At 37.4% G+C, this 25555-nt stretch overlaps 2 protein-coding genes across 3 annotated transcripts in view; one reads left to right on the forward strand and one right to left on the reverse strand.

Moving 5' to 3' along the window:
* Window positions 1-424: 424 nt before the first annotated feature.
* On the reverse strand, window positions 425-17793 carry LOC134533070 (uncharacterized). 2 transcript variants are annotated; one of them, XM_063370278.1, is made up of 4 exons: window positions 17523-17793; window positions 10189-10468; window positions 7960-8264; window positions 425-5716 (listed from the first exon to the last, which is right to left on the reverse strand). In XM_063370278.1, exons 1-4 carry the CDS (start codon window positions 17638-17640, stop codon window positions 5529-5531), a joined length of 891 nt encoding a protein of 296 aa, XP_063226348.1. In that variant the 5' UTR covers window positions 17641-17793; the 3' UTR covers window positions 425-5528. The 2 variants fall into 2 exon arrangements, with proteins under 2 accessions (XP_063226348.1, XP_063226347.1); XM_063370277.1 differs by having other exon boundaries at window positions 425-5720.
* A 2782-nt stretch (window positions 17794-20575) lies between these two features.
* Window positions 20576-25555, forward strand: part of LOC134533069 (uncharacterized) — a 28046-nt gene continuing 23066 nt past the window's right edge. Inside the window, exon 1 of the mRNA XM_063370276.1 lies at window positions 20576-20869. Within this exon, the coding sequence (XP_063226346.1) occupies window positions 20656-20869 (214 nt within the window). The 5' untranslated portion in view covers window positions 20576-20655. The remainder of the gene's footprint in view (window positions 20870-25555) is intronic.

The following is a 25555-nucleotide window of genomic DNA, read 5'->3' on the forward strand; positions in this document are numbered from 1 at the left end:
AATACCAAAAAATATTTGAAAACATTAAAATTTAAGGTGCATTTACAAAAAATAATTTCCAACATTGTTTTGACCCTAACAGCTTGTTTGGATGCAGTCTGTCTCCCATTTCCCTGCTTCATGCAAACAGACAACTCATGAAAGCTACCTGTCAAGATATTTTGTTCTGAATAGTTGAGGGAACAGGAAGGAATAGTGATGGTGTAAGGCTGCACTGGCAAAGTACTGGAACGCCACACACAATATCTGAAAGCTTGGCAACCACTGGTTCTGCAGTTGAATGAAGCGAGGTAGCACATTTGAAAGACACTGGCCTGGTATTCCAGAGGGTTCAAATATCCCATTCCAATCATTCTGATTTCTACTTCTTTGTCTTCTTTTTTTCAAAATCAGTCCAGGAAAATACTAGGATGATTCGTTTTTTTGTTTTTTCTCATTATCCTCATTCTGTGGCATCATGCTTGGTCTGTGTTCTGTAAAGACCTCATTGTCGCAGATACGTTTAAGACCAAATAAAATACCTGATATTGAACAAGGCAACTTGTAACTTTTATTATTTAATTATTCTTAAAAATGCTGTTAGGTGAAAACTAAGACCGATTCGTACTCATCTTTGTCGTACTTGTTCAACAACAGAATCATTTAAGTTCTTTGAATGATGCTTGCAATGGAGAAGATTGATTTAAATCATTATTTTGGACATATGTCATTGCTAGTATGCACTGTATGTCGTAGAGATAACCCAAAGAACAGACAAGAAAGAAGCATAAATACATAGAAAACAAGCCAAAATCAATGTCAAATGTTAAATGTTAAGACAGCACTGACGAACAGTGAACTGACGACAAGACATTTGCAGCAAAAACTTTTTAATACATACAAAAACAACTTTGAACCACACAGCGATCGACAGAGGAACCCATCGATGATACTAAACAGATAACCTGGACAATACAGAAACAAAAATGTGAACCCAGCGATGAAATTAAATCGTATTCAGACAACATGACGACAGCACAGACAAACTCAGGCATCCCAAGACAAAGAAAACACTTGTGACGTTTCAGGAACGGAAATCTGTTCCCGTCATCAGGCACCAATAGAGGACACTGAAAAACAGATGGCTCGGCCAATGACAGGTGAAAAGTTCTCAGATTGCCCGTGCATCTGACAACTGATGAGATCATTTTGTCAAAATTCCAAGTTATCCAGCGCACAGCACAGATGGGAAGCATAGGCAAAATACAGGTGCCAGGTAAAAGAGTGGTTTTATGTCACTTGATGAGACAAGAGAGGCGAAGATTGGTGTGAGCATATAACCACTTGAGCATTTATTAATGCTGATTATTTGGTAGAATTATACTTGTATTCATGCCCCAATGCCATGAGGTAGAGTTGTATGGGTAGAATACAGGTGATTATAGCACATGTGACATAAGTGTTCCAACGATAGGAATGCTTGGCTGACTGTCAGCGGCACAGAGAATCTTCATTGTTCAATGCAGCACTAAAATTGCCCTCGACACAGGAGACAGATCGTGTGCACTTGAGGTGTACTTTAACAGTGAAAAGTAGATTTCATCGTAGTCAATAACATGTACTAATGTAGTGATGTGATGTGATAAATAAATTTACATTTTCACAGCAAGCTTTATTTTATCCTAAAAATTAAATTTTAATGAAACAGATACATGTAAAACAATGTTGATCAAAATCATTAACTCAAGTCATAACAATTAATTAACTTATTTTCTTACTCAAAACTGAGTCAGTGTAGTAGTTACCATATTTATTGAATATTAATGAGGTTTCTTAACATAAAGTACCTACATATGTATAAAGGAAACACAACTTTATTCATTTTTATCAATACCGTACTTGTTAATAAAATGCACAGTTATCAAAAATTTCACCACACAGAACATACAATTATTGAACTATCTTTTCCTTAAGTAGTTTATCGACATTTTTAAACACTTTTTTTGAACTTATGTTATTGGTGGCCTATCTCATTAAAACAATCACAAAAAAAAACTTTTAAAAAATGTTTTCTTTTATACAACTATATAACTCTTGAATGACATGAGTAGAAAAATTAAGTCAAGTCATTTTTTCTGTGTTAGAAAATATAAAAATTGATGAATTAAATTTCTAGTTGTGGGAAGGAAAATATACAATGTTAATGTTTTGTACATTAAAAATTTTCAAGATAATATTTTTGCATCTAGCTTTTCCAAATTAAAAAGTAATTTCAAACCCACAAAAACAGTAAAAACTAGACTTCACTATATTTGTATATTTAAAAACTTGACCACATTGTGACACAAAACAATAAAAGTTGCTAACCACTACTTTTTTTTTATTCTAGGTACCTTCAAACACTCTTATAAAAATATTATTAAAAACATATAAAATTAAGGCACTTTCATGATTCTTTGATTTGCTATAATCACAATTAATATGTAGAAAAAAACCACTACAATAACAGTACCAGTGAGGTTCTAACAACAATGATAGATTAAGTGATAGTTAGCACATTACAACTGGCTTCAGTCTTTCTTCAATAAAGTAACACTTCAGCCAAAATACACATAGATATTATACTTTAAAAAATATAGGTTATTCTGCAAAATGTAAGAAATCAATTCAGTGTGTTTATGACTTTTGTATTTGTTGAAAATGTCACGTTGTTGAAGAGACCTCACATTGTTCACACATGCACAATGTAATTATTTACATTGAAAATACATAGAAAAATGTCATCTTAAAATTAATCTATAAAATACACACATTTATTTCAAGTTTCAACATAAACTGCTCAAATGTTAAAATTACTTACCAAATATGGCAGCTAAGTTTTTTGTTTGAATATGTTTATTTTACCTGCTAAGTTTTGATATTTTATATTACCAAAATATACATAAAATACATAGGTAATAGTTATTTTGCAGTACTAAATCAAAACTGGAACCATTAAATTTTACTTCCAGAAAAACTGCAGGGCAATAGTTCATATACTGGTGAGTAAAAAAGTTTCTGTTATTGAATTCAGAGAAATGTCTACTTTTTTTTCCAAATACCGGTACCTTGGAAATTTCTGAGAGTTTTCCTCTTTTCTCAAACAATAACCATAAATTTCTACCAAAAGAACAAAATGATTCTAAATGAATACACACAATCACAAAAAGACATGTAATCATCTACCACATGATAAATTTTGTGGATTCAATACATACTACTAAATAAAAGATGTTATTGAGTATGACTTTTCAATAATCAAAGACTATATAATAAAGGACCTTCAGAAAACACTAAATGATCCACTGCAGTGCAAAGTAGTTAAGTGCATTCTGCAGGTAGAGCTTCCGCAGCATTCCACACCACTTAGCAACATGGAGTGTTCTGCTGAATAACACGTTATCTCTTGGCTCATGGCATTCATTTATTTTTGCACGTGAGCTATTTGATTTTTTGTTTGTAGTGCTGTATAGGTACATTTTTAATATTAAACATTTTAGAGAAACGAAATTCCCTACCAGGTTACAATACAAAAAATTTGGCATGAACTTCATAAATCCTCACATACTGCAGACTCCCTCACTCCCACTAACACTGCATGTGCTTCCATCAGTAGTTTTAACATTCACACATTGTGTAGCCGTCATGGTTGTCACTCTGACGGCTTGCTGCCAGGCAGCGGAGACAAAGCTACAACTGCCGCGGACATGAGACTCCTAACACTGCTGCAGCGGTTTGGCCGCTGAGCGTGCCCATGACTGAAACTCACAGTGGTAAGGGCAGGTATGAAGTGCAGCTGAAACTTTGTGGTAATGCCTTGCTCTCGTGCCACTTGTATTCTGTTATCATTTTAAAAGTGTTCAACTTCAATACGTTAATCCATACATTTAAACCATAAAAGACAGTAACAGATGTTGCACATTGGGATAAAACTACTTCCATTAAAGCATTCCCATGTAGCCACTGCCCACGTCAAATCTTTCCAGCCAGTTGAAGGCTCAGTCAGCTTTATTACGTCAGAGCTGGATCTTGGAAGATACGGAACAGAAATAATGCAATAGAATGTCTTTCCCTGAGTTTCGTTTAAAATTTATAAGGTGGCTGCTCTTTTAAGTGTAAATATATATGCACAGTACTGTATATTGTACATATGAATATGCATATGTAAAATTCTGTACCCAGAAACTACAAGTGTTATAAATTAAAATTAAACAGTATGAAGTAATATAAATAAAAGTACAAAAATTCAAACCATAATACTGATAACCACTATCACATAACTGAGATCTGTTGACAAATTGTGAATCATACATTGTTTACAGCTTGAAATGATAGTTAAGGGTACAAGAGGTTTATTAAGAGATGGAATGAAATGGTTAGTACACATGTGTGTGGAGAAAAATAAAAGGCTTGAAAATGAAGCTGACAAAACAGGAGGAAATAAAGAGGAGGCAGATGAACATGTTGCTGCATCACACTGATCAGTGAGGTAGGAGACAAACAGAGGTAGAAAGTGGAGGGAGAAGAATATAATTAAAGGTAGGAGACTGGTAGCTGACCTCGTGTAAGGCAGAAGCAGCAGAGAAACAGGCAGTTTGGGCATGGGGATTGAATGGGCAGTAGTTTTTATTGAAGCTTAAGTTAGTGTGTTAGTTGAAGCAGAAGTAAATAGAGAGTGGTTAGAAAGTATTTTTAAAAGTGGGTGCTAGTATGTTCATTGTATGGGGGAAATTGACACGGGATACATTTATCATAAGTGGAATGGATGAACAGAGATTTCTTAGAAGAGGAGTGAATTGAAATGGTGATAGCAGCATGATCGTTGATGGTGTCTCTGGTATTGGTGTGTTGGTTCAACGCTATGTGGAGAGGGGTATTGCATTTGTGGAAGAGGAAGCAGGTAAACGTAATGGTGGTAGTAGCCTGTTTGTTGAAGAGGGCATGGAAATGTTTGATGGTAGTGGTTTGATGGTTTAAGGTGTGTCTGGTATTGGTGTGTTGGTGCAAAGCTAAGTGAAGAGGGGTTTAGCATTTGTGGAAGGTGTACTTGATGATGGTAATGATGGTTGTAATGGTAGTGGTAGCAGGCATAAAAGTGATGGTATAAAAGTGGATGATGGTAGTGGTGTGATGGTTGAAGGTGTCTTTGGCATTGGTGTGTTGGTTCAAAGCTAAGTAGAAAGATGTGTTGCATTTGTGGAAGAGGAAGTGGTTAAATGTAATGATAGTAATAATGGTTGTTGTGGTGGTAGTATGGTTGTTGGAATGAATGGTGGTAACTCATCAGTTGAAGAGGATGTGGGAGTGGTTGGTGGCAGCCACGCAGGAGTGGCAGGTGGTCTGGGTGAGTATCCGCCCATACCAAGGGGAATGGCAGAGTCACGTTGCAGCCACAGCACTGCACTATATACCAGGGAACATGTTGCGGCAGGGCTTCCGAGCCTCGCCATTGCTCTGGCGGTACGTGGACTTGATGGCAAGCGTGGTAGAGATGGTATTTCGGCCAACGCTCAGTTGCCTCGAGATTGGGCAGTGGGAGCGGGTGTGGGCTTGTACTCCCGTCGCTCCGCACATCTCGCAGACATGTCGTAGCAGCACGGGGCAGGTGACGATCCTGCCCGTGTCTGAGTCGTGCAGGTTGTGGCTGGTGTACACTGCTGGGGGCTCGTTGTTCCTCCAGCAGAAGCGACAGCCAGTCCTGTCTATCACACAGCCCACACTCGTCATCAGCGGTCAAGTCCGAGCAGTCGGTTGTTAGACAGGTACAAGGTACAATCTCAGGTTGATAAGCGCTAGATATTTAGCTTGTTTTGACATTGCCAGTGGCTGGCTTGTTTTGTGCGAGTACTCCGGTTACCTCTACTTTCACATCCTGATCCTTCATTATTGTGTTTTTTAAGGTATGACTATCATAAGAGACCCTCTTTCCAAGCATTCACCGTGGTAGTGTTGCTTGAATCATCTGTGCAACTTTAATATTTAAGATTAAACTTTTGTGATAATTTGTTGCTCTAAATGTAACATGCTGCCCAATTTTTCTAGTTTTTATATTTTAGTTTTCAAGTTCTTTTAATTGTTTTATTTTGTTATCCTTACAAGTAAACAAAAATATTAAACTTTAATTATATTGCTTTAATGCACTTCTAAATTCTGGTTCTGTGTTCGTATATTGTCTCTAATGATCATGTTGCCAACAAGACAATGAACTAAAATTAAATATAACTTAGTAATAGAAGAAAAAGATAACATTGCCACACATATGTCATAGCTACTGTCTTCTCTAAGCTGTAATGAGGCAATGCTGTAATGTAATATATAAATTATATCTGTTCCATTTGCTACAGTATTTGTGCATGTTATGACATTATGACATCATCTTTTAAGTTTTAACATTGGGAAGTAACACTTATGTTTTATAAGTATGTTCTACAGTTATTTAAAAATTATTAAACCTTACCTGTAAGTAAGGTGTCTGATGAAATTACAATATTTTGGCAAAAAAAATTATTTACTCATTTTTATTTTACAGCACTGATGACACATAGTCAGTTAAGTAGGTAATCTTTAAATATATATATCAAAACTTGAATTTACTCTTTAAATAAATTTTTGTATACCTACTGTCTAGGTCCATAAAGATTGTAGTTTTTGCACTATGAGCAACAGATGCTATAATTTAATCTGTTTACATGTTATTTCTACAAACTCTTCATAGTTCTTGGTATGGAATAACGTGCTTACTTAGCCCAAGCGACAATGTTCGTACAGCCATACTCATGCATGTAACCTGATACATTTGGGGTTAATACATTGGCTTGCTGTTAAAAGCAGCTGCTTTTTGTTTAGCGAAATGAGATGGTATTCTGTACCTAGGTTCAAGGACAACATGCAAAGTATACTTTCTAGTTTTTCTACTTCACGGTTCAATCATTAATTTGTCTTAAATAATTATTGTTGAATTTAAAGTTCCCACTGTATATTTTGAATGAAAATGTTCTACCATGCATCTTGTATTTGCACACCTATAATTTTATTTCAGTAGCTGTAAATGAGCAGCTGTTATAATTGACATCTGCACTGTAAAGTCTGCAGCAGGGTACATACAGTGTAATAAATACTGCTGGCATATGTGTGGTTGATTTTTCTTTTGATTAGTGTTTAAATTTTGACACTAAATATTTTACAGAAATTTATGCCAAGAATGCTGTAATCATAGGACAAAAAAGCATTATAATGTTTTAAGTTTTAAACCAGTGATGGCCAATTGGCAGTCTGCTTAAAACATTTCTCAACAAAGAAATTTTTTATATGTAGAATACTTGACACATATTACATTAATTAGTAAATCAACAGAATAATACAACATTAAAAATTTTGTAAGACAGTTAATATTAATAAAAATGGGTCTGGCCTTTGGATAGGTTTTAAAAATGATATCCCTTGCCCTCACGTTATTTTAAAACATTATATATGTCCCTAGAAATGAGTGAAGTTGGCCATCACAGTTTTAACTAAATCTTTAATTTGGTTAGTATGAAGAACTAATGAAAACTGTGTAATCAAAAACTAAAGTGTACATACCATTTCGCACAACTTACCGTGCAGGTCCTATTTTCAAAGCCCGTATTTTTAAAAACTAGTTAGTTAGCTTTGCAGATGTAAAGTTAGTCATTTAGTACCACCACATATGAAGTGGTGTATCATGCAGGGAAAAATGAAATGACGGCAATGCATCAGTGGTGGGATGAAGAAAGTCAGGACAAACACAAGCGCGCCATAACAGCGTACCTCACCTCAGTTGTGTCCACTGTAGAAGATGCCAGAGGGGGTTCCCTGGTGAGAGCCCCCAACGCCAACAGTGTAAGGCAGTTGAATGACCGAGTGATGATACGCCCAATCCAAAATACCATTTAAAATATTTTACAGAAAGTGCTTTCTTACTTTTACTTTGGTAGTAAGAGCTCGGTAAGAGAGGCGTGACGGGTGGGGAGGACTTGTCGTAGTCCTGCTGGGGCGTGACATGTGCAACCTCCTTCAGCGCCTCCGAGTACGACAGAGGCTTCTGGCAGAACCCTGCGTCACCGTCCGCGATGACGTCCGCGCCTTGCTCCACGGGAAGGTCGTCCATCAGGAAGTGCTTGTGGTGAGTCATGACGGCAGGTAGCGGAGCTTCGTCAGTCTCGCTGGCTTTCGTCGACCACTGCAGCAAGCTACAGGGCTGCCTCGTGATAGACGAGCGGCTGAAACTGACAAAGAGCTTCACAACCTGCACTGTTGCACACTGACAAACAACAAAGTTAAGCACTCAAAAAGAATGGTCAGAGTCAGATATAATTTGGGAAATGTTCATGTGTAACCAATCAGAGTAACAATGTTCTGCAACACCTAGAACGGCTACTAGAGTACATTAGTTGCACCACCATTGTTATCTGGTGAATGCAGTCTAGACGTCCTGGACAGCATTACCAAAACTTGACGCAAGTCTCCAGACTCCAGACAAATCGTCGCGTGAAGGTTTGAATAGCCCATAATAAACATCCAGAAAATGTTGCCCTATTTGGATGCCAAGCAGATACTGAACACACTGCTACATCCTATGTCATCCCACAATGCATCTAGATGACTGGCAAACACAATGAGTTCACCACCATCAGACATCATAACCAAGAGGCATGAACTAATGTTCCACCATGAATTTATGTTTGTGTCGAAGAAATAAATTAAATCTGCCAGTGATGTAGAGAGACGTTAGTATTAACCCTGGCGTCATTACGTATTACTTCAGGTCAACTTTGGTGGTGGTTTGGAGGACTGACGACACAGTGGTACATCAATGGTATCACATGGCCTCATGTGTTACCACCTTGCTGGTACAGTCTTTTAAAGATAAAACGCTTGTCCACATAGAAAGTGTGTCTGCGAATCTCCTGTGTTGTGTTGAGGCATTTGTGTGACCAGCGAGATCTCTTTATCTGTCTCCAAAAGAACATGTGCGATCAGCTCGGATGTCGAATGGACCCAGTTACAAATCTGCTAGCTGACTTGCATCAGGAGAGGATACAACAGCTGTATGCCTATATGACTTCTTCCATAACTGTATCAGCACATGTATAGAAATCCTTAGGGGCGCTACAACATTCGACTGAAATGAGGCCAACTTTACATCCACATGGCCAACTCTGGTCCATTTGATATGGTATTGTCATCACTGCAATACAGTCAGGTGACCTTACAACAATAGAAGTTTCATTTCCACTAAGCATTTTAAGTGCTTAATTTTTTGTCAGTCAGTGTATATTTACAAAAATACTAAGTAATGGCATTAACCAACTTTAAATATGCCTTGCAGGGTACCACATTGGGACAACTTTTTTTTCCAAAAAAAAATAATGTGCAAGAAATTCTCAAACGTTTGATATTGGCCAATTTTTAAACTAACTCTTAAGATTGAAAACTAAAAACTATATAAAGTATAAATCTTAACGCTGTTAAAAATGCAGAATTAAAGTTGTAGCAAGGCTTATTTTATCCATGGGTGCCACAAGCACTTTTTTTTTGTGTGGGTAAAAATGGGGGGGAAGGGGACCACAAGAAACGATCAATAATTGTTTTTTTTTTTTTTTCCTTCTTTCAACCAATAACCATGTTTTAGACAGTTTCGCTGAATTATGTATTATAGTTGAGTTCCTTTCAACATCTGGCTAGAAATAAAATTAAAATATTTTCTATATTAAGTTCGTAATGACCGCGGAGGTACCGTCCTTGTTTAACTATGTGACGTAAAACAGTTCCATTCCATAGCTTGGTTAAATACATATTTTAGTTGGTTTTAGGGCTGTGCGGCCGGCCAGGGCTCGGGCGTGACTAGTGTAAACGAAACATCAGACTAGAGGTTCAAAGTAACACAGCCTGTAATCTACATTAACGCTAACATTTTGAACATTTAATTTCATCAAAAGTCCCTTTCATGGGCTAAATTTTATATTAATTAGAGGGTTGGGGGGGGTCTCTCTCTCTCTCTCTCTCTCTCTCTCTCTCTCTCTCTCTCTCTCTCTCTCTCTCTCTCTCTCTCTCTCCCCCCCCTCTCTCTCTACCCATCTGATTGCGGCACCCATGGCTATCTGTTGGTTTGAGTTACGTTTTGATCACAGAATTTTAACACTAAATTACCTTTCAGACGGGATTTTTTTAGTAAAGTTGCTGAAAGGACTAGCTACGGAGATGGCTCGTGATTTACTGGCTGTGTGGAGTTTTGCAATGTTGGTTGCACTGCTGTCAGGGAACAGGAAAGACTCTTTGAACGTGTTGCTGTTGCTGAACAGTGAGGTAATGTAGTTGTAATCGACGTGGTAATATCCAGGGGGCATCTCTTCTACTTTCTTCTGCAGTTTTTTCATCTCTCTATTGATGAAGCAGAAAAAGTTTTCTGTTTCCACCTTCCTGCAACCTTCTGAAAAAGAGGACACAAAGTTTCATAATAGTTTATGTGATTACTTTAAAAATATGAGATAAAAGTTGGCAAATAGACATTTTTGTTTTGTTATTTATTAGTTGAGCCTAAATATTGTTGGTTTACAATGGTTATTTTGCCAGAAAGAACTAAGTTATTATTTAAACCAAAGTTTCACGAGGTGAAAATGACACTGCATGATGTTACTTCCGTGGTGACAAAATGACCAACCTCCAGGTTTAAATGTAGGCTATTTAGTAGCTGGCCTGAGAAGTGAGCCAGTAACTCGACCTTTCCAGTTGATCAATATTGGAGCGATTACACGGGTTTGTAGAGTAAACGGGATAGCAAATAGGGGAACTGAACTCTCCTGACTACTCTACTACAATCCTATACATGGTAGAGTAGCTGTCCACATACAGAATGCCAAGTTCAGTACAGCACACAATGCGTAATCGTGTTCGTCCTTCGTCGTCATGCTCTAAGAAAATGTTTGAAAGAACTGGCTCACCAGCTTTCCTCTATAAGACAGCACCTGTTCACACAGGTAAAGTATGCGGGCTTTTGAGCCGTCCAGGGTAAAATGCTGCGGTGGGGGGAAAGAAGAGTGGGATTGATTATTTCATACTATGTAGGCCTATATTCTCTACTTTTATTAAAAATAATATTTTAAAAATTACATTGGTTAGGAACTGAATATCCATAAAGATTCGCATAGGTAGGTAATAAACAATAAAAATTTATAACTAATAGGTAGTTCAACTATCATTTAAAATTTAATAATTGATAGTCATCTAACATGTACGAAAACTATATAGTATCAACTTTTTAATAAAATTAAACAAGGTGGTTAGGTAGTATTTTAATAAAATTCCTTGTCAAAAATCAGGTCCAAGCCGGAGTTCAGTATTTTTTTTCAAGTATTTTTAATGTTTAAGTTCATATGTTGTTGCGTTCAGAAATGTAGTGATTGATATTGAATAATGGTAGGTACATATAATTAAAAATATTTATTTATTGTGAATATTAATGATACAAATTGTTATAATCTTTTTCAAATGGAGTTTTAAGTGTATTTATATAAGTGAGGTTATGTTTCCGCATGTATTATTTGTCCCCTAAATTATAAATTATTAATTATTTATAAATAATTAAAATTAATAAATTATACCAACCATGAATCATACTTATTGATTTTCATTAATAATTAAACTTTATTTCGATTGTTATAGGTACCTACTTAATTAAATACTTATCTTATACAAATGTTTATATTAATATTGAATACTGAGTATTTATTAAATTATTTTTTGTAACAATAAATTTCAAAATAGTTCAGTGTCTTAAAATGAAGTAATAAAGAATCATTCCTGTATTTTCCGGGAATGACTTCAAAAAACCATGGAATACAGAGGTCGTGGCAGGACTTGCCCAACACACCCAAGGTATAGGTACTGATTTCTGATTATCTCATTGAAGCCATGCTGTCTGTTTTTCGCATCTAATGGACACATTCACTAGTCATTCCAAAAAGCGTGACCAGTGTTATAGATATTGTCTTCATCATTAGTAGAGTTGTAAGTAGGTAACAACGGTTAATATTTATTTACTTTAAAAGGTTTATTTTTGACGTGACGTCTAATAAATCGATGAACGCCGCCTGCACGCACGAAAAAGTGTCCCACTACGGATGTCCCACTACGGATGTGTCCTATTTGCTTGTCTTGTACGCATGCGTGGCATCTGCGCATCTCTCTTCATGCTCATTGTAGGGCCTACGCATGCGTGGCATCTCTCTTCCACTCGATTGGAACGACCATCGATTTGACTTTTCAATTATATTTTCGTCGTTTGAATTATTATTAATATTATATAATTTAACGATTGTCCACCGATTTTCAGCACAATCAGTACAGTTATTTAAAAGTAATGTTGAAAATTCAAATACGTTTTGAACCAACAATGGTGTTTTACAGTTACGCATAATAATTCAAATTACAACCGGGATCTTTTGCACAATGTTTTAAAAAATATTGTAACACATTATAAATAAGTTTGGTGTATTTGGGATGCGTATGTGTTATAAAATCGAATTATAAAAACGAAATAATATTATTCCCCTACCTTGAACAAAATTTTTATAGATATATATAACATTTGAAACTATTAATAATCGAATATAGCCTCGTGGGTGAGCGATCAGCGGCGCTATCATCTAGTTGTAAGGTTGTCGGTTCGATTCCCGGTAGATGTAAATTTTTTTTTGTACTTGTAAAAATAAATACAACGCACGTAACATTTCAAAAGTAATAAATATATTTGAATAATGAATTCAAATAAAAGTAAATTTATTAATTAAATAGTACATTTCATTTCACTCCTTTGTATCCATACAAAATAGTGATAATTCAATAAAAATGATTCAATTTTATTCATAAAAGTATGCAGAGGTAGATTTTATCATACAAAAGTGGAAAAAATTTAAAAAAAAAAATTATTCCTCAAATAATATAATCTTTTTAATGCCTAAATGGTTTGGTTGCAAAAACCTATTACGGCTCAGTCTCAGGCCGAATATGATATTTCCTTTTCTTCTGGATCAATCATTTCATCAATGTTTTGTTATGACGTTCTCACGTTAAACTATCGTCCGTAAACCGACTTTACAGACAACCAATTTTTTTTTATGTGACGTCTAATAAATCGATGAACGCCGGCTGCACGCACGAAAAAGTGTCCCGTAATGCACATTGTCCCACTACGATGTGTCCCGTTACGTTAATTGCCAACGGCCATATCACGATGAAATCACCGGTTATTTGTCCCGTTACGTTCATTGTGCCGCATATATCTCTCTTCCACTCGATTGGAACAACCATCGGTTTGACTTTTCAATCATATTTTCGTCGTTTGAATTATTATTATTATGTAATTTAACGATCGTCCACCGATTTTCAGCACAATCGGTACGGTTATTTAAAAGTAATGTTGAAATTTCAAATACGTTTTTGTACGAACAATGGTGTTTTACAGTTACACATAATAATTCAAATTACACCCGACTTTACAGACAACCAATTTTTTTTTTTTAGAAGCAAAATAAATTACCTATAAGAAACCCAGATGATAACATAAATATTTTTTTAAATCATATTTTTGACATATTCATACTGTTTAATTCTAATTTCAACCAATACAGCTAGATACTGTCAACTACCTACGCGAAACAACAGTGTAAGTACTTATTTAACTCTCAGAGTTAGGTGAAATATTGACCATATTTTAGGTTTAAAACAATTTTTCTTATTTTGATGTCTTAAAAGATATTTCTCTATCCAGTGGTGTGTAGTATCGTAACACAAAGTATAATAATAACGGCTTAATTTCGAGACTTTTTTCATGTTTGGGTTTACAAGTATTTTGCTAATAGAAATCACATGTAACCTTACAAATAAAATACGATGCTGCAGCTAATGTGTACAGTTATGGCCACAGTAACATTTGCCGTCTTTCAATTTTTTTTTAACTGTGGGATTTAAAAAAAAATGTACGTTAAAAAAATAATAGGACGAGGGGAAAGAGAAACATATTTGTTCCTGCCCTTTGTTTCTCTTGATGGTCATGTCGAGTCCTTCGGGATGCGAGTACATTGCCTTACTACAGAATCACCACGCTTCGATATTAAATACTGATAAAGTTACATGTGAAATATCTTTACAGCTGCAATCATGCCTCTGCTCGCAGAGAGACGACATTAAAACGGAGCCACGAGCATGAACCGGTACGTCTGTCCCTAACGTCTTGGCGATTGTCGACTGGTTGGCTACCAGAATTACACGGCTCGAATACCTGAAACTATACTCTTACTGGCTGTATACTGACTGTTATGAAAATATTGACTGTTAATGGCCGCGGAAGTATATTGCAGTCATGCACGTGTATTCATGGAGCTTTGACAAATATTAGTTAGTGACATATCACTTACATAAAAACGTTTTGTAAATAAACTTATTTTCACATATTATTTTCCCCTTAACATGACATTCATGTGCACTTTAATAAACATTACCAGCTTCATGAGATTTATAAAGCGCTATGTGTAGTGATATATGTTCAGCCAATCAAGAGTTGGAAATGCGTCGAGTTTCTTGCACGAAAGTGATACGTTCATAGCAGTGGCGTAGCCAGGATTTGTGTATGGGGGGTGTTAAGAAGCATGTAAACCCCCCCCCCCCCCCAACGTATTAAAGCGGTGGGTCCGGGGGTCTTCCCCCCCCCCCCCGGGAAAATTTGGATTTTAAGATGTAAAATAGTGCTATTTTAGCAGTTTTCGGTACTTAAATTTAAATATTGTAATGGTAAATATTTTATTAATTTTATTATGAAATTTGTTTGAGTGATGAATAAGAAATTAATTAAATATTTGGTGCTAAAAGGGGGGGGGGGTTGAACCCCTAGCCCCCCTCCCCCTGGCTAAGCCCCTGGTTCATAGTACTGTACATCGCAAGCTACGGACAGGCAGTTCGGTACTTTAAAAAAAAAGTGCGAACAGTTGGAGTCAGTTACAAATTCGGCTGATTTAAAAACTTGAAAAATATGATTATAGCACAAACTTAAAAAAAAAAAGTGCCATAAGATTAAAACGTCTTGCAACGTCGTTTATTTCCCAGGAGTAGCTTGTTGTCGATCGTTTTCCCACAACCATCTGGATGGACCTCTTGCAGTTGCTTATAATATTATTACAAGTAAACATTCGTTTTTAACTTACTCGTCACGGCACTACAAGACGAAATTCTATTTCTCCGTCATGGATCACTTCAAAGCTGCACGACAGTTTCACGCTAGCATCCATCTCCATGTGTGCGTGAACGATATTTTCACAACGGCATCAAGCTGCGTGAGCATGTGCCGTCCTGGGCAGCCCATACCGCGAACCCCGCGTTCCCAGCCACCACGTCGTTTGGCGCGGGCAGCGCAGGATTGATCAGCCGAGAAGTCCTTATCGCGCCATTGTTGGCGTCTGCGTTGCGGTCGGCTGACTCACGGCTGGTCCACCCGACACGGAGATTACGTTACAGGCTGATCGCGTGGAGTAATGCAGTCGCCACAGTTGCGGACGTGAGATTTTCGCCTGAATGTTGTGTTGTGTTCGTAGGCCTGATGCAAAAACTGGCCGCCTTTCCGTAATAGCGGCATTGTTTCCGAAGCTTTTGTAGGGAGTATTTTTGCGGCAGACTACGTATCAGAAAGGGGGGCGTTAGGTGTAAAGTTATCTTCTCTTGTTTGTTTCGAAATTCACAAGCTTTAAATAACCAACTCACGACTTACCACTTTTCCTCCAGACGTTTAAATTAACGCAGTACGGCGCAGAGTGTGGCTAACTATTCTTGTTTGTTATCACGAGACGTTGTGCTATTCGCTTATGACACGAGGAAAACACCTTATCTTGGATGAGAAACGTGGACACAGCTGACTTATCTCGCACAATCTTCCGCGGAACACGATCCGTAAATGGAGGGAGGCATGACGTTGAGTTCTGTGCAGTAGGAGGCAAGTATTGTTGACGCGGCGTAGGCAAGACCAGCGTCTGAGACACATACTACCCACAAGACGTTCGCAGATCTGATAAGCTATGGGCGCCTAGGCAAAAAAAAAAAAGTACCATAAAATAAATAATCATAACCCAGGGGTGAAACGGCATCCATAACTTGGAGAATAAGGGATGAGAGCGATTTAGATTAATTAATTACTTAATATATTGTATTATTTATTATGATTTTATTAATCTATATTAATAAATAAACATATGCTTGCTCTCTTAGATTATTCATTCCCATGCCATTATTATTAACCTCTAACACGTTTTGTAACATATATTTTTCATTCTTGTAACGTTTAAGTGAAGATTTGCGATACATTTTCGACACCCTGTCAAAATTACGTTAACACAAAATTAAGACAAGTTACTGCCGAATTAAAATCATTATAACTTCCAAAACACTTTAAACAAAGGTCTTTTTAAATCACGCTACATTCCACTAATACAATTTCATGCTGACGTCCTTAGGTCTTAACACCACTGCATCCAAATAGAAACAAAATTTCCATTTCATTGACATTAATTTTTAACTTTTTACTGTTCAGAATTATTTCCAATATTTCTGCGTTTTTCAGCATTTAGTTAATTTAGTCATTTTTCTAAAGTATTTTAATTTTTTAAAAGCATGCAATCCACGAATTGAAACAGTGTAGATTCACATTACTGTTTTCGAGCAAGCCTGGAAATGAAATTAATATTTATGGTTACAAAAGTATATTTATCATTAAATGTACTTTTATTGTTGCCGCACGTATTTTAATCGATAGACTGTTTTAATATTTATATACGGCATCAGAATGGTTATTGCATTTGTCAGTACCACATTTTAGTTGCATTGTTACAAACACTGCTAGGTTCATTTCTCAGTTGTAATTCTTAGTAGCGACAGAGAATTATATTAGTAGGATATGTATTACTATATAGTAAGAAAAAAAGAGTGGTATGCGATTTGGTCGTACTTATCCAAGGGTTACTTACGGTGTTGCCGTGGAGAATGGCGGGATAAACTTACTTGACGTCGCGGACCGTTAAGCCTCCTTTTAATTTACGACTACCATCACTGTGGACACTTAAAAAAAACTAGGAAATTACATATAAGAGCAAATTAGATTGTTTCAGTGTTTTTACGAACACATTAGTCTTTCCAAATTCTGATCTCCATAACGTTGTAAACAAAAATACCATTTGTTCCCTTAAAAATAGCTATTGTGTACTGTTAAACAATGGGAAAGTCAACTTGTAATATGTACGCAGTTACGAACTGCAGTGGTAGAGTTAACAGTTTAGAATTGTATGATGCATTGTTGTGCATATAAATGTTAAGAGGCGGGGTCTCAGCTATTTCCTCATCAAACAAATTGACTTTAAAAATATATCAAAATCAGAAAAAAATCTTAAATTCGTGATTGATGTAGATAAATGGCTGAAAAGAGATGAATGGACAGGGTGTGGTACCTGAGGACTCGAGTTGCACCAGCGGAGGCGTGTTGTCGAACGGCACGTACTGAGGCGAGTCCATGTCCTCGCAGGCAGCAGCGGGTGGCGGCGAGAAGTAGGTGAAGCCGGCGCTCATGGCGGGCGTCGAACACGGTCCTCGGGCCTCGAGGCGGTGAGTGAGCGCGCGATTCCTCCTGCGAACCTCCCCCCCCCCCCCTTCTCCTCTTCGTCCAGTCCTCGAGTCCTCCAGTCCTCCCCCGCTGCTTCCAGCCGCCGCCGTCAGGCCGCAATAAAACACCGCGGACGCAGAAACACGCGTCGATAAAAGACCCAGCTGCGTAATAAAACCGCTCGAGTTGTGTTCCTCCGCGACTATTGGCGCCTATTTTGTTTTTATTTTCTTACCCCCTCCACCTTCCCCCCACCCCAACCCACCTAACAAAACCCTTTCATTAGAGCTCGTCTTGCGTAGCATTTTTTTGCTGCATCGAGACACGCGTCTGACTTCCGTTTATGTCTTTCCTTTCTTCCATGAGACTGACCCAAGGGTTATGTTTCTTCGCCAGAACTCCCAAAGATTTTTTTTTTTTTTTTTTTTTTTTTTTAAGACATTCCTATTCCAGTTTTAATTTTCACTTATTCAAAGGCAGTAACTAAAAATATTTAAATTTGTTGTTTGGCGTAATACGTACTATATCTATTTACTGATACTATTCAACGCTTAAGCTACCTTTGTGAAATCACTATCGCCCGTTGAGTTGCGTAAACGCTGTGTTGCAGCTCAGTTTTAAACAAATTAAAGACGCTAACACGTTCCAATACTGACTTGGAAGACCGAAATCAGGATTCGAAGCCGGGTCCTCTGGGATGCGAGTCTAGCGTCTTCTGTGCCACCTCGCTGTTAAGTCCTTGGAGACATTTATAAATGTTTGGAAATATATTTTAATTTATGATAAGGCGATAAGGATGATCATTGTCGTATAAACTACTCTCAGAAAGGCTCGGCGAGAATTGTGTTGGACCAATTAGTCTTCCGCCATCTGTATAGTAAAAATCCAAAATTTTATTTTAAAAATAGTGCTCTTTTAACATGCATGTTTAGTGCCAGAGAGAGATTTATTTTTTATAAACAGGAGTTGGGATACCCACGCAGCCGTTATCTGTTTTAAAGACGGCCGGCGTCTGGAAATTTATTTGCGTAACAATATCTAGAATTTGTAACTGATAGGGAATAATCTAGATCAGATCGAAAACTTTCAAATCACTAGATACCTATACTTTTTTTTTTCTGCTGCCACACGTATAGTTTCTTCGGCCACTCAATGCGCATCGCAAACAGCGAGTAGAAAATTGCAGCACTCCAGTTCAACCACACAGTATGACCATTGAATATATATGTACATGATATATATTCAATGGTATGGCACAGGCCTAAACAATGAAGGCGCACAGGGTCAAATTCACACAGCTGTGTGGTGTCAGTTTCCACACATCTGCTCACTTCTCTTGCCACCACGGGAATCATAAATACTCCAACGAAAAGGTCCGCGTCTGACGAGCTGCCATTTTTTATTCTACTGGCGCATTGTTGCAAATTCGAGTCATCCCTCCCCCTTTCCCAGCGTCTAACCCGTGCCGGTTTCTCTGAGGGCCATTGTTTCCCGCTACGTTTTAAGGTGATTCGCTTCCGAACCCATTAGATTAAAAGACTAGCAATCCTGTTATCTAAGCCAACATGATTATTTGAAAACAGTTGAGGAAAAATAACTTTTATTTTGCTTATTTAAATCCTCTGCTTCTTCTAGTTTTGACGCCATTTCACCTCTGGGTATCACAAAATAAAATAATAATTTAAATCTTGGAAATAACAATTCATGACGTAGTTCAGAATAATTGACACCTTTTATGTGAAAACTAATCAGTTTGTAGTCAAATCGGAGTGATTTACGACGAAATTACATACAGCTGGGTATGTCTATGGGCGATACAAAATGCAAGGTCTTTACTTACAGATTTTTCACTCCTAATAACATATCCGTCAGAATATGCCCTTATAATCTTACACATTATTTATTTATACGTCGTTTAAGCTCATCCTGAGTGTCGGATGGCATAATTTAGCTAGCTATCTTTCAAATTTAAAATAGGCCTAGCGCCTTTGCGTCGGCATCAGACGCCTTCATACAACCAATATTCTTTATTAATTAAGACGTTCTAGACGCCTCACATTTAAAACACGGCCTCTCATTGGCCGAAACAAAAATCGGTTAGCGTAATTTACAATAGGAATACCGTAAATAACACTTATCAATACAATTGAAAACACAGAAATTCGGTAAATTTAAAACGAAAATTTCCAACAATGAAAATTTCTTAAAGTAATACCCCGAATAAAATCATCGTTCATTCGTTAAGTTCATTAGTCCTTAGAGGGGTATACTCAATTGACTGTCCATATAAGTCCATTTCAGGTCATAGAGCATAGCTCTCGTAGATATACATAATTAATAAAAATATATTTAAATAACTTTTGCGGGCGAACAATATATAAATTAAATAATAAAATTTCATAATAATAATAACAATCAAAATAATAAGTTTTTATAAATAATATCATTAAAATAAATCATTACTTTCTGTGCATTCTGAAAATAGTAACAGCACACCTCGGAAAAAAAAATTCACGTTACGTAAATAGGCCTACGTCCGCACTCCACGCCTCTATCGCTTCACTCCGCTTCGCAGTGGGACTGCCCAGCAGTGGCGTAGCCAGGATTTGTGTATGGGGGGTGTTAAGAAGCATGCCCCCCCCCCCCCCCCCCCGGGAAAATTTGGATTTTAAGGTGTAAAATAGTGCTATTTTAGCAGTGTTCGGTACTTAAATTTAAATATTGCAATGATAAAATTTTTATTAATTTTAATATGAAATTTGTTTGAGTGATGAATAAAAAATTAATTAAAGATTTAGGCTAGGGGGGGGGGGTGTTTAACCCCTAACCCCCCCCCCCCCCCCCCTGGTTACGCCCCTGCTGCCCAGGGCCCGGAAACGCTTATCAGCGACATCCAACACCGACAGAGACTGCTCAGACGCGGCGCGGGGGAGGCAGGTAGATAAGGCGGCGCGCGGCCTCAGAGGCGCCAGTGTGCGGCCATGCAGCGCGCGGCGGTGCTGCTAGCGTGCCTGGCGAGCCTGGCGCCGGGCCGGGTCTCGTGCCCGGAGACGTGCGATGGCGTGCGCTGCCTCACCGACGTGACGCAGGCCGACTGCGACAAGCTGACGGCGGCGGTCTCCTCGCAGTACTACTACAGCCTGCAGAGCAACGCCTCGTACTGCGGCTGCTGCCCTGGCTGCTACCGCTTCTCCAGTGAGCACGGTCTACATACCTCACAACACAGTATACCCCCTCCTTTCCAAAACCTAAACATCTTTCCCACCCGACAAAACGACAGAATTTGAAAGCAAACAGTGGGCAAAGTGGTTATGTCTCCCCTTACCCCCCACCACCAATTAAAATTCTGCTTGCGCTACTGATCATAACTCTCGCCAAAGTTCCAAAATTCAACTGATGGCAGTCTTATGTTAAATGTTATTTCATTGAATAGCTCTTGTAGGAAAATATGATACTTCCGCACTCTCCCACCACATTTTTTTTTTGTTCCTTACAATGTTCGAGGGCAGTTTTGTAATGGACCACGCATCCTTATTTTGAGAGTCCAATGGCTCCGAGATCATTATAATCTTGGGAGGCGGGGCCTCCTCTTCTGACTTCATCGTTAAAGTATTTTACTCTCCTCTGTGATGGTTGAGCCCAAGCTGAGAATACCTGTGTATCCTCTACTATAGGTATCCCGGCTGGATTAATTATTAAAAGTAATAATTAACGTCTTTCACATGCGAGGAAGGACGACAAAAAATTAACATAAAAAGATATGGAATAAAACCTTGTGTAGTGTACATATATTGTGTTGATTGCCGCAAAGCAGTGGCGTGCCTAGGGGGGGGGGGACGAGCGGGACCGGACCCCCCCCCCTTCCCAGGGCTAAAAATATTTTAATATATAATTCATAAAATGAAAAAAATAAATATTTACTTTTATGAGGTTACAGCCAGTATTTTTAGATAACCTAAATCAGCAATATTGAACACGTATTATTCAAAATTTTCCCGGGGGAAAACCCCCAGACCCCCGCCTAGCTGAGGGGTATTCCATACCCCCCAGGCCCCCCGGAAAGGCCCTAGCCTTCTGCCTGACCCCCCCCCCCCCCTAGAGCAAAATCCTGGGCACGCCACTGCTGCAAAGCTATAGGTGCTAGGTGTTATTATGATGCATCAAATCAAAACTGAAATAAAAAGACAACTTATGCTCATAGAATGTATTCGTTACGTTAACTATTAAGGCCTTTAAGTGACAGTTGCAATATTTCCATCATAAATTTACTTATTTAAGCACACTAACTGGTGAATCTTTATTGTATTTTTAAGCACACTAACTGGTGAATCTTTATTGTATTTTTACATGCTTTATATTAGCTTCACCTGTATGTTTGTCTGTCCGTCTGTAACTCTTTCGACTAAGAGTGAGTGACTCATCACAGTAAAATGTCCCACCCATTTCATTACGTTCGTTAGCCGAGCGGTCTGTGACGAGCTGTGACGTCAGCTTTCGGATTCAAAGATCATGGGTTCTACTCCCGGCCACGCCGAAAAAAAAAATGTTTTTTTTTCCCCCGGTAAATTCTAATATTATATCCATACATCTAACTGCAAATGATTCGTAGAGACTTTACCATTTCTTTGTGACGTTGCAACTCCAAATAGTTATCTCAGATGGTAATAGGTAGTGTCGGTAACTCATTTCCCTATGATAATTATACATAAATATAGTTTAAAAAACTAAAAAAACATGCTTTTAAAGAATATCAAACTAAAAAGTTAAAAATAAATATAGTTTAAAAAACTAAAAAACATGCTTTTAAAGAATATCAAACTAAAAAGTTAAAAATAAATATAGTTTAAAAAACTAAAGAAACATGCTTTTAAAGATTATCAAACTAAAAAGTAAAAAATAATTTTAAAATTAAATTTATGACAATAGTATATAAGCAATACTAGTATAAATGAGAAAAAAGCATGGGGCGCTTAATATTCAAAAAATATGGCACAAAGCGCCTCAAGCTTTTTTCTCATTTATACTAGTATTGCTTATATACTATTGTCATAAATTTAATTTTAAAATTATTTTTTACTTTTTAGTTTGATAATCTTTAAAAGCATGTTTCTTTAGTTTTTTCAACTATATTTATTTTTTTACTATTATATTAGGACGTCAGATATAGGATCTGATTGTAGTAACACCAGATTCCGTGTGTACGGTCCTGGGTTGGATAATACAGCAAACTATAATACTGTGATGTCAATAGAATTGCAGACTGTCCGGTAATCGGCGAGGTGGGAACTCAGTAGCTCAGGACCTCCAGGTCATAGCGCAGTCTGGTACTAGCTGAAAAGACAATTCAGAAGCTACGAATGAAGTAGGCGTTGATTTCTCAGCTTCTGTAGTCCTCGGTAGCTGTAAAATGTTAGGACTTGGAATGCTCTCACCGAAGTTGACCAAATCGGCGTCAGCAACGGAAGAATATTGGTACCTCAACCAATTCTGCAGACGGTAGGAACGAATCTCGCGCGACGCGGAAGCTTAGTCACTGCCCTATGTCTAGCAAGAAGAATGTTGCCGACATCCTGAAAAAGACACGTTCAGATGAATAAACTACCACTCGCGGTCGTCGCGGAAATCTTCCTGTTATCCGCACGGGTTTCTAGGGCCCCAGAATTGCCTCACACGCGGAGTTCGTCTTCAACAATGTGTATTCGCTACTGGCCAGTCTCATTCTCCCTAATCAGTGTTGCCAGGTTCCCCAATGCAAAAATCCCTGCAGACTACTTAGAAAATCCCTCCAAGCCTTAAAAAATCCCTACATTATTATTTTTTTGTTATAGGACAAGTAATAATAATACAATATGGTATTAATAATATGTAAAAATAGTTTTTAATGAAGTAGGATACACCTAGTCCACACACAACATTTTCTATTCAATTCTACCTTAAATATTTCACTTTTTTTTTGTTCTAAAGACTTTGACATTAGATAACAGTTTCATCTTCTTCGTCTTCAGCAGCCAAAAGTCCAGCAATTTCAGTTTCCTTGTGATCCTTCTTGTACATGTTTTCGTTGAACAACTCCAGCATTTTTTCAGTTACTGGGTATTCATAGCATGCTTTCTTCATGTTTTGCATGTCTAACTTGACACGAACAAGGGATGCAACTGTGGATGCAAATAATTTATTTCTCTTTTTTGTTTTAATGTCTGAAACCATAGAGAATATACGTTCAACAGAAGCATTGGAATGTGGTAACGACAAACAAATTCTTGCAAGTTTGCCAATATTTTTAAACTGAAGTTCAGCATTGAAATTTTCACATACTTCAATTTCCCTCCAAAATTCTAGTATTGGCAAATTCAAGAATGCAGTTTTTTCCTCACTAGAAAAATAATTAGACATGTGATCCCATTCGTCTTTAGTTGCAATAGGATCAATTTTGGATTCAAATTTTTTGATAAGTGGCGATAACTCGATATTCGCTCTTTGAATTGACTTATCAACTCCCAAGGCATTTGAGGGCTGTAGAAAATTCAAAGCACGAATGCAGCCTTGTTGTAATGGCACTCTTTTCTGTGTTTCCTGAAAAGCAACCTGGTGAAATTGCAAGCATCTGAGGCGAAAATATTCTACATCTTTGCTTACATCATGGTCAAATCTTGTTTTCAAATCACTTATGGTTTCTTCTGCTGCTGCCCCTATTTTGATGTCAATTAATGGCAAGATATTAGAAGGATGCTTGGCATTACATGTGAACAAACTATCTCCTAAAATCAGTTCTGGTTTCAGGAAATTTGAAGCTAGCAATCTTAAAAATCTTTCAGCTTCATTAGCAAAACAATGGATTAGTACTTTATCGGACTGAAATAGTTTGTTGAATGAATTAAATGTTGGTAAAACAAAATTCAAAAACTGCAAGTAGGCTTTGGTGTACGGATTATTTAGGTCTGCAAAGATGATGTCGGCCACTGTATTCTTATCTTCACTTTTTGCCTCTGCAAAGAGAGAAAACAACACTGGCCACTGACTTAAAACTCTTGCGATACAGTTACCTAGTGCTAACCATCTTGTTTTAGATGGATTGATCATCCTCACCTGGCAAGCTCTCATAAAGTCTTGAAGTTCTTCAAGAATGCCCTGGCGTTTTGGACTACGTGAAAAATACGAAAAAATCAAATGCAACAATGATTCAACATTTTTCGGTAGACATTCTGATGCAGCACTAGCCACTAAATTTAAAGAATGGCAGATACATCCAAACACAATAATACCGTCATTTTCTTTCAGCAGACGGGTAACAAATGAATTATTTTCACCAGCCATGACATTTGCATTGTCACTACAATACCCAACAATGTTTTCAAAGAGCAAACCGTACTTAGACATGCAGTGTTTAAATACCTGAAACAAATTTTCTGCTGATGCATCCTTAATTTTTACATAATCAAGTAGGAACGTATTCATGGTAATTCCATTTGCACCGATGCTCTTTGCGAGAATACACAAATTTTTATTGTTGCCAATGTCAGTGCTTTCATCAACTAGAATAGAAAAGAAATTTCCTTTCAATACTTCTGCATTTTTTTGTTGGACGGCCCTACCAACAACATTATTCACGAGTGATGTTATTTTCGTTCTGTGCAATTTAATACTGCGTGCTATTGTTGAATCTGGCAAAGCTACCTGATTCAATTGTACAATGTGTTCCATTGAGTTAAAACTTCTGTCATGCTCAATAACATCATATACTATTTTCAGTTCGGCAAATTTTGTTTTAGTTTCTTCTGTACCCGATGTTCTGCGAAACAAATCGCTAATTTTTGGAACATTTTTTATTTGCAATGCATTTGTTTTGTGAGTAGGAGTATCGCCGTGTCTTTCCAACTCGCT

This window comes from Bacillus rossius, chromosome 6 (assembly GCF_032445375.1).
Source record: "Bacillus rossius redtenbacheri isolate Brsri chromosome 6, Brsri_v3, whole genome shotgun sequence".
Taxonomy (NCBI): domain Eukaryota; kingdom Metazoa; phylum Arthropoda; class Insecta; order Phasmatodea; family Bacillidae; genus Bacillus; species Bacillus rossius.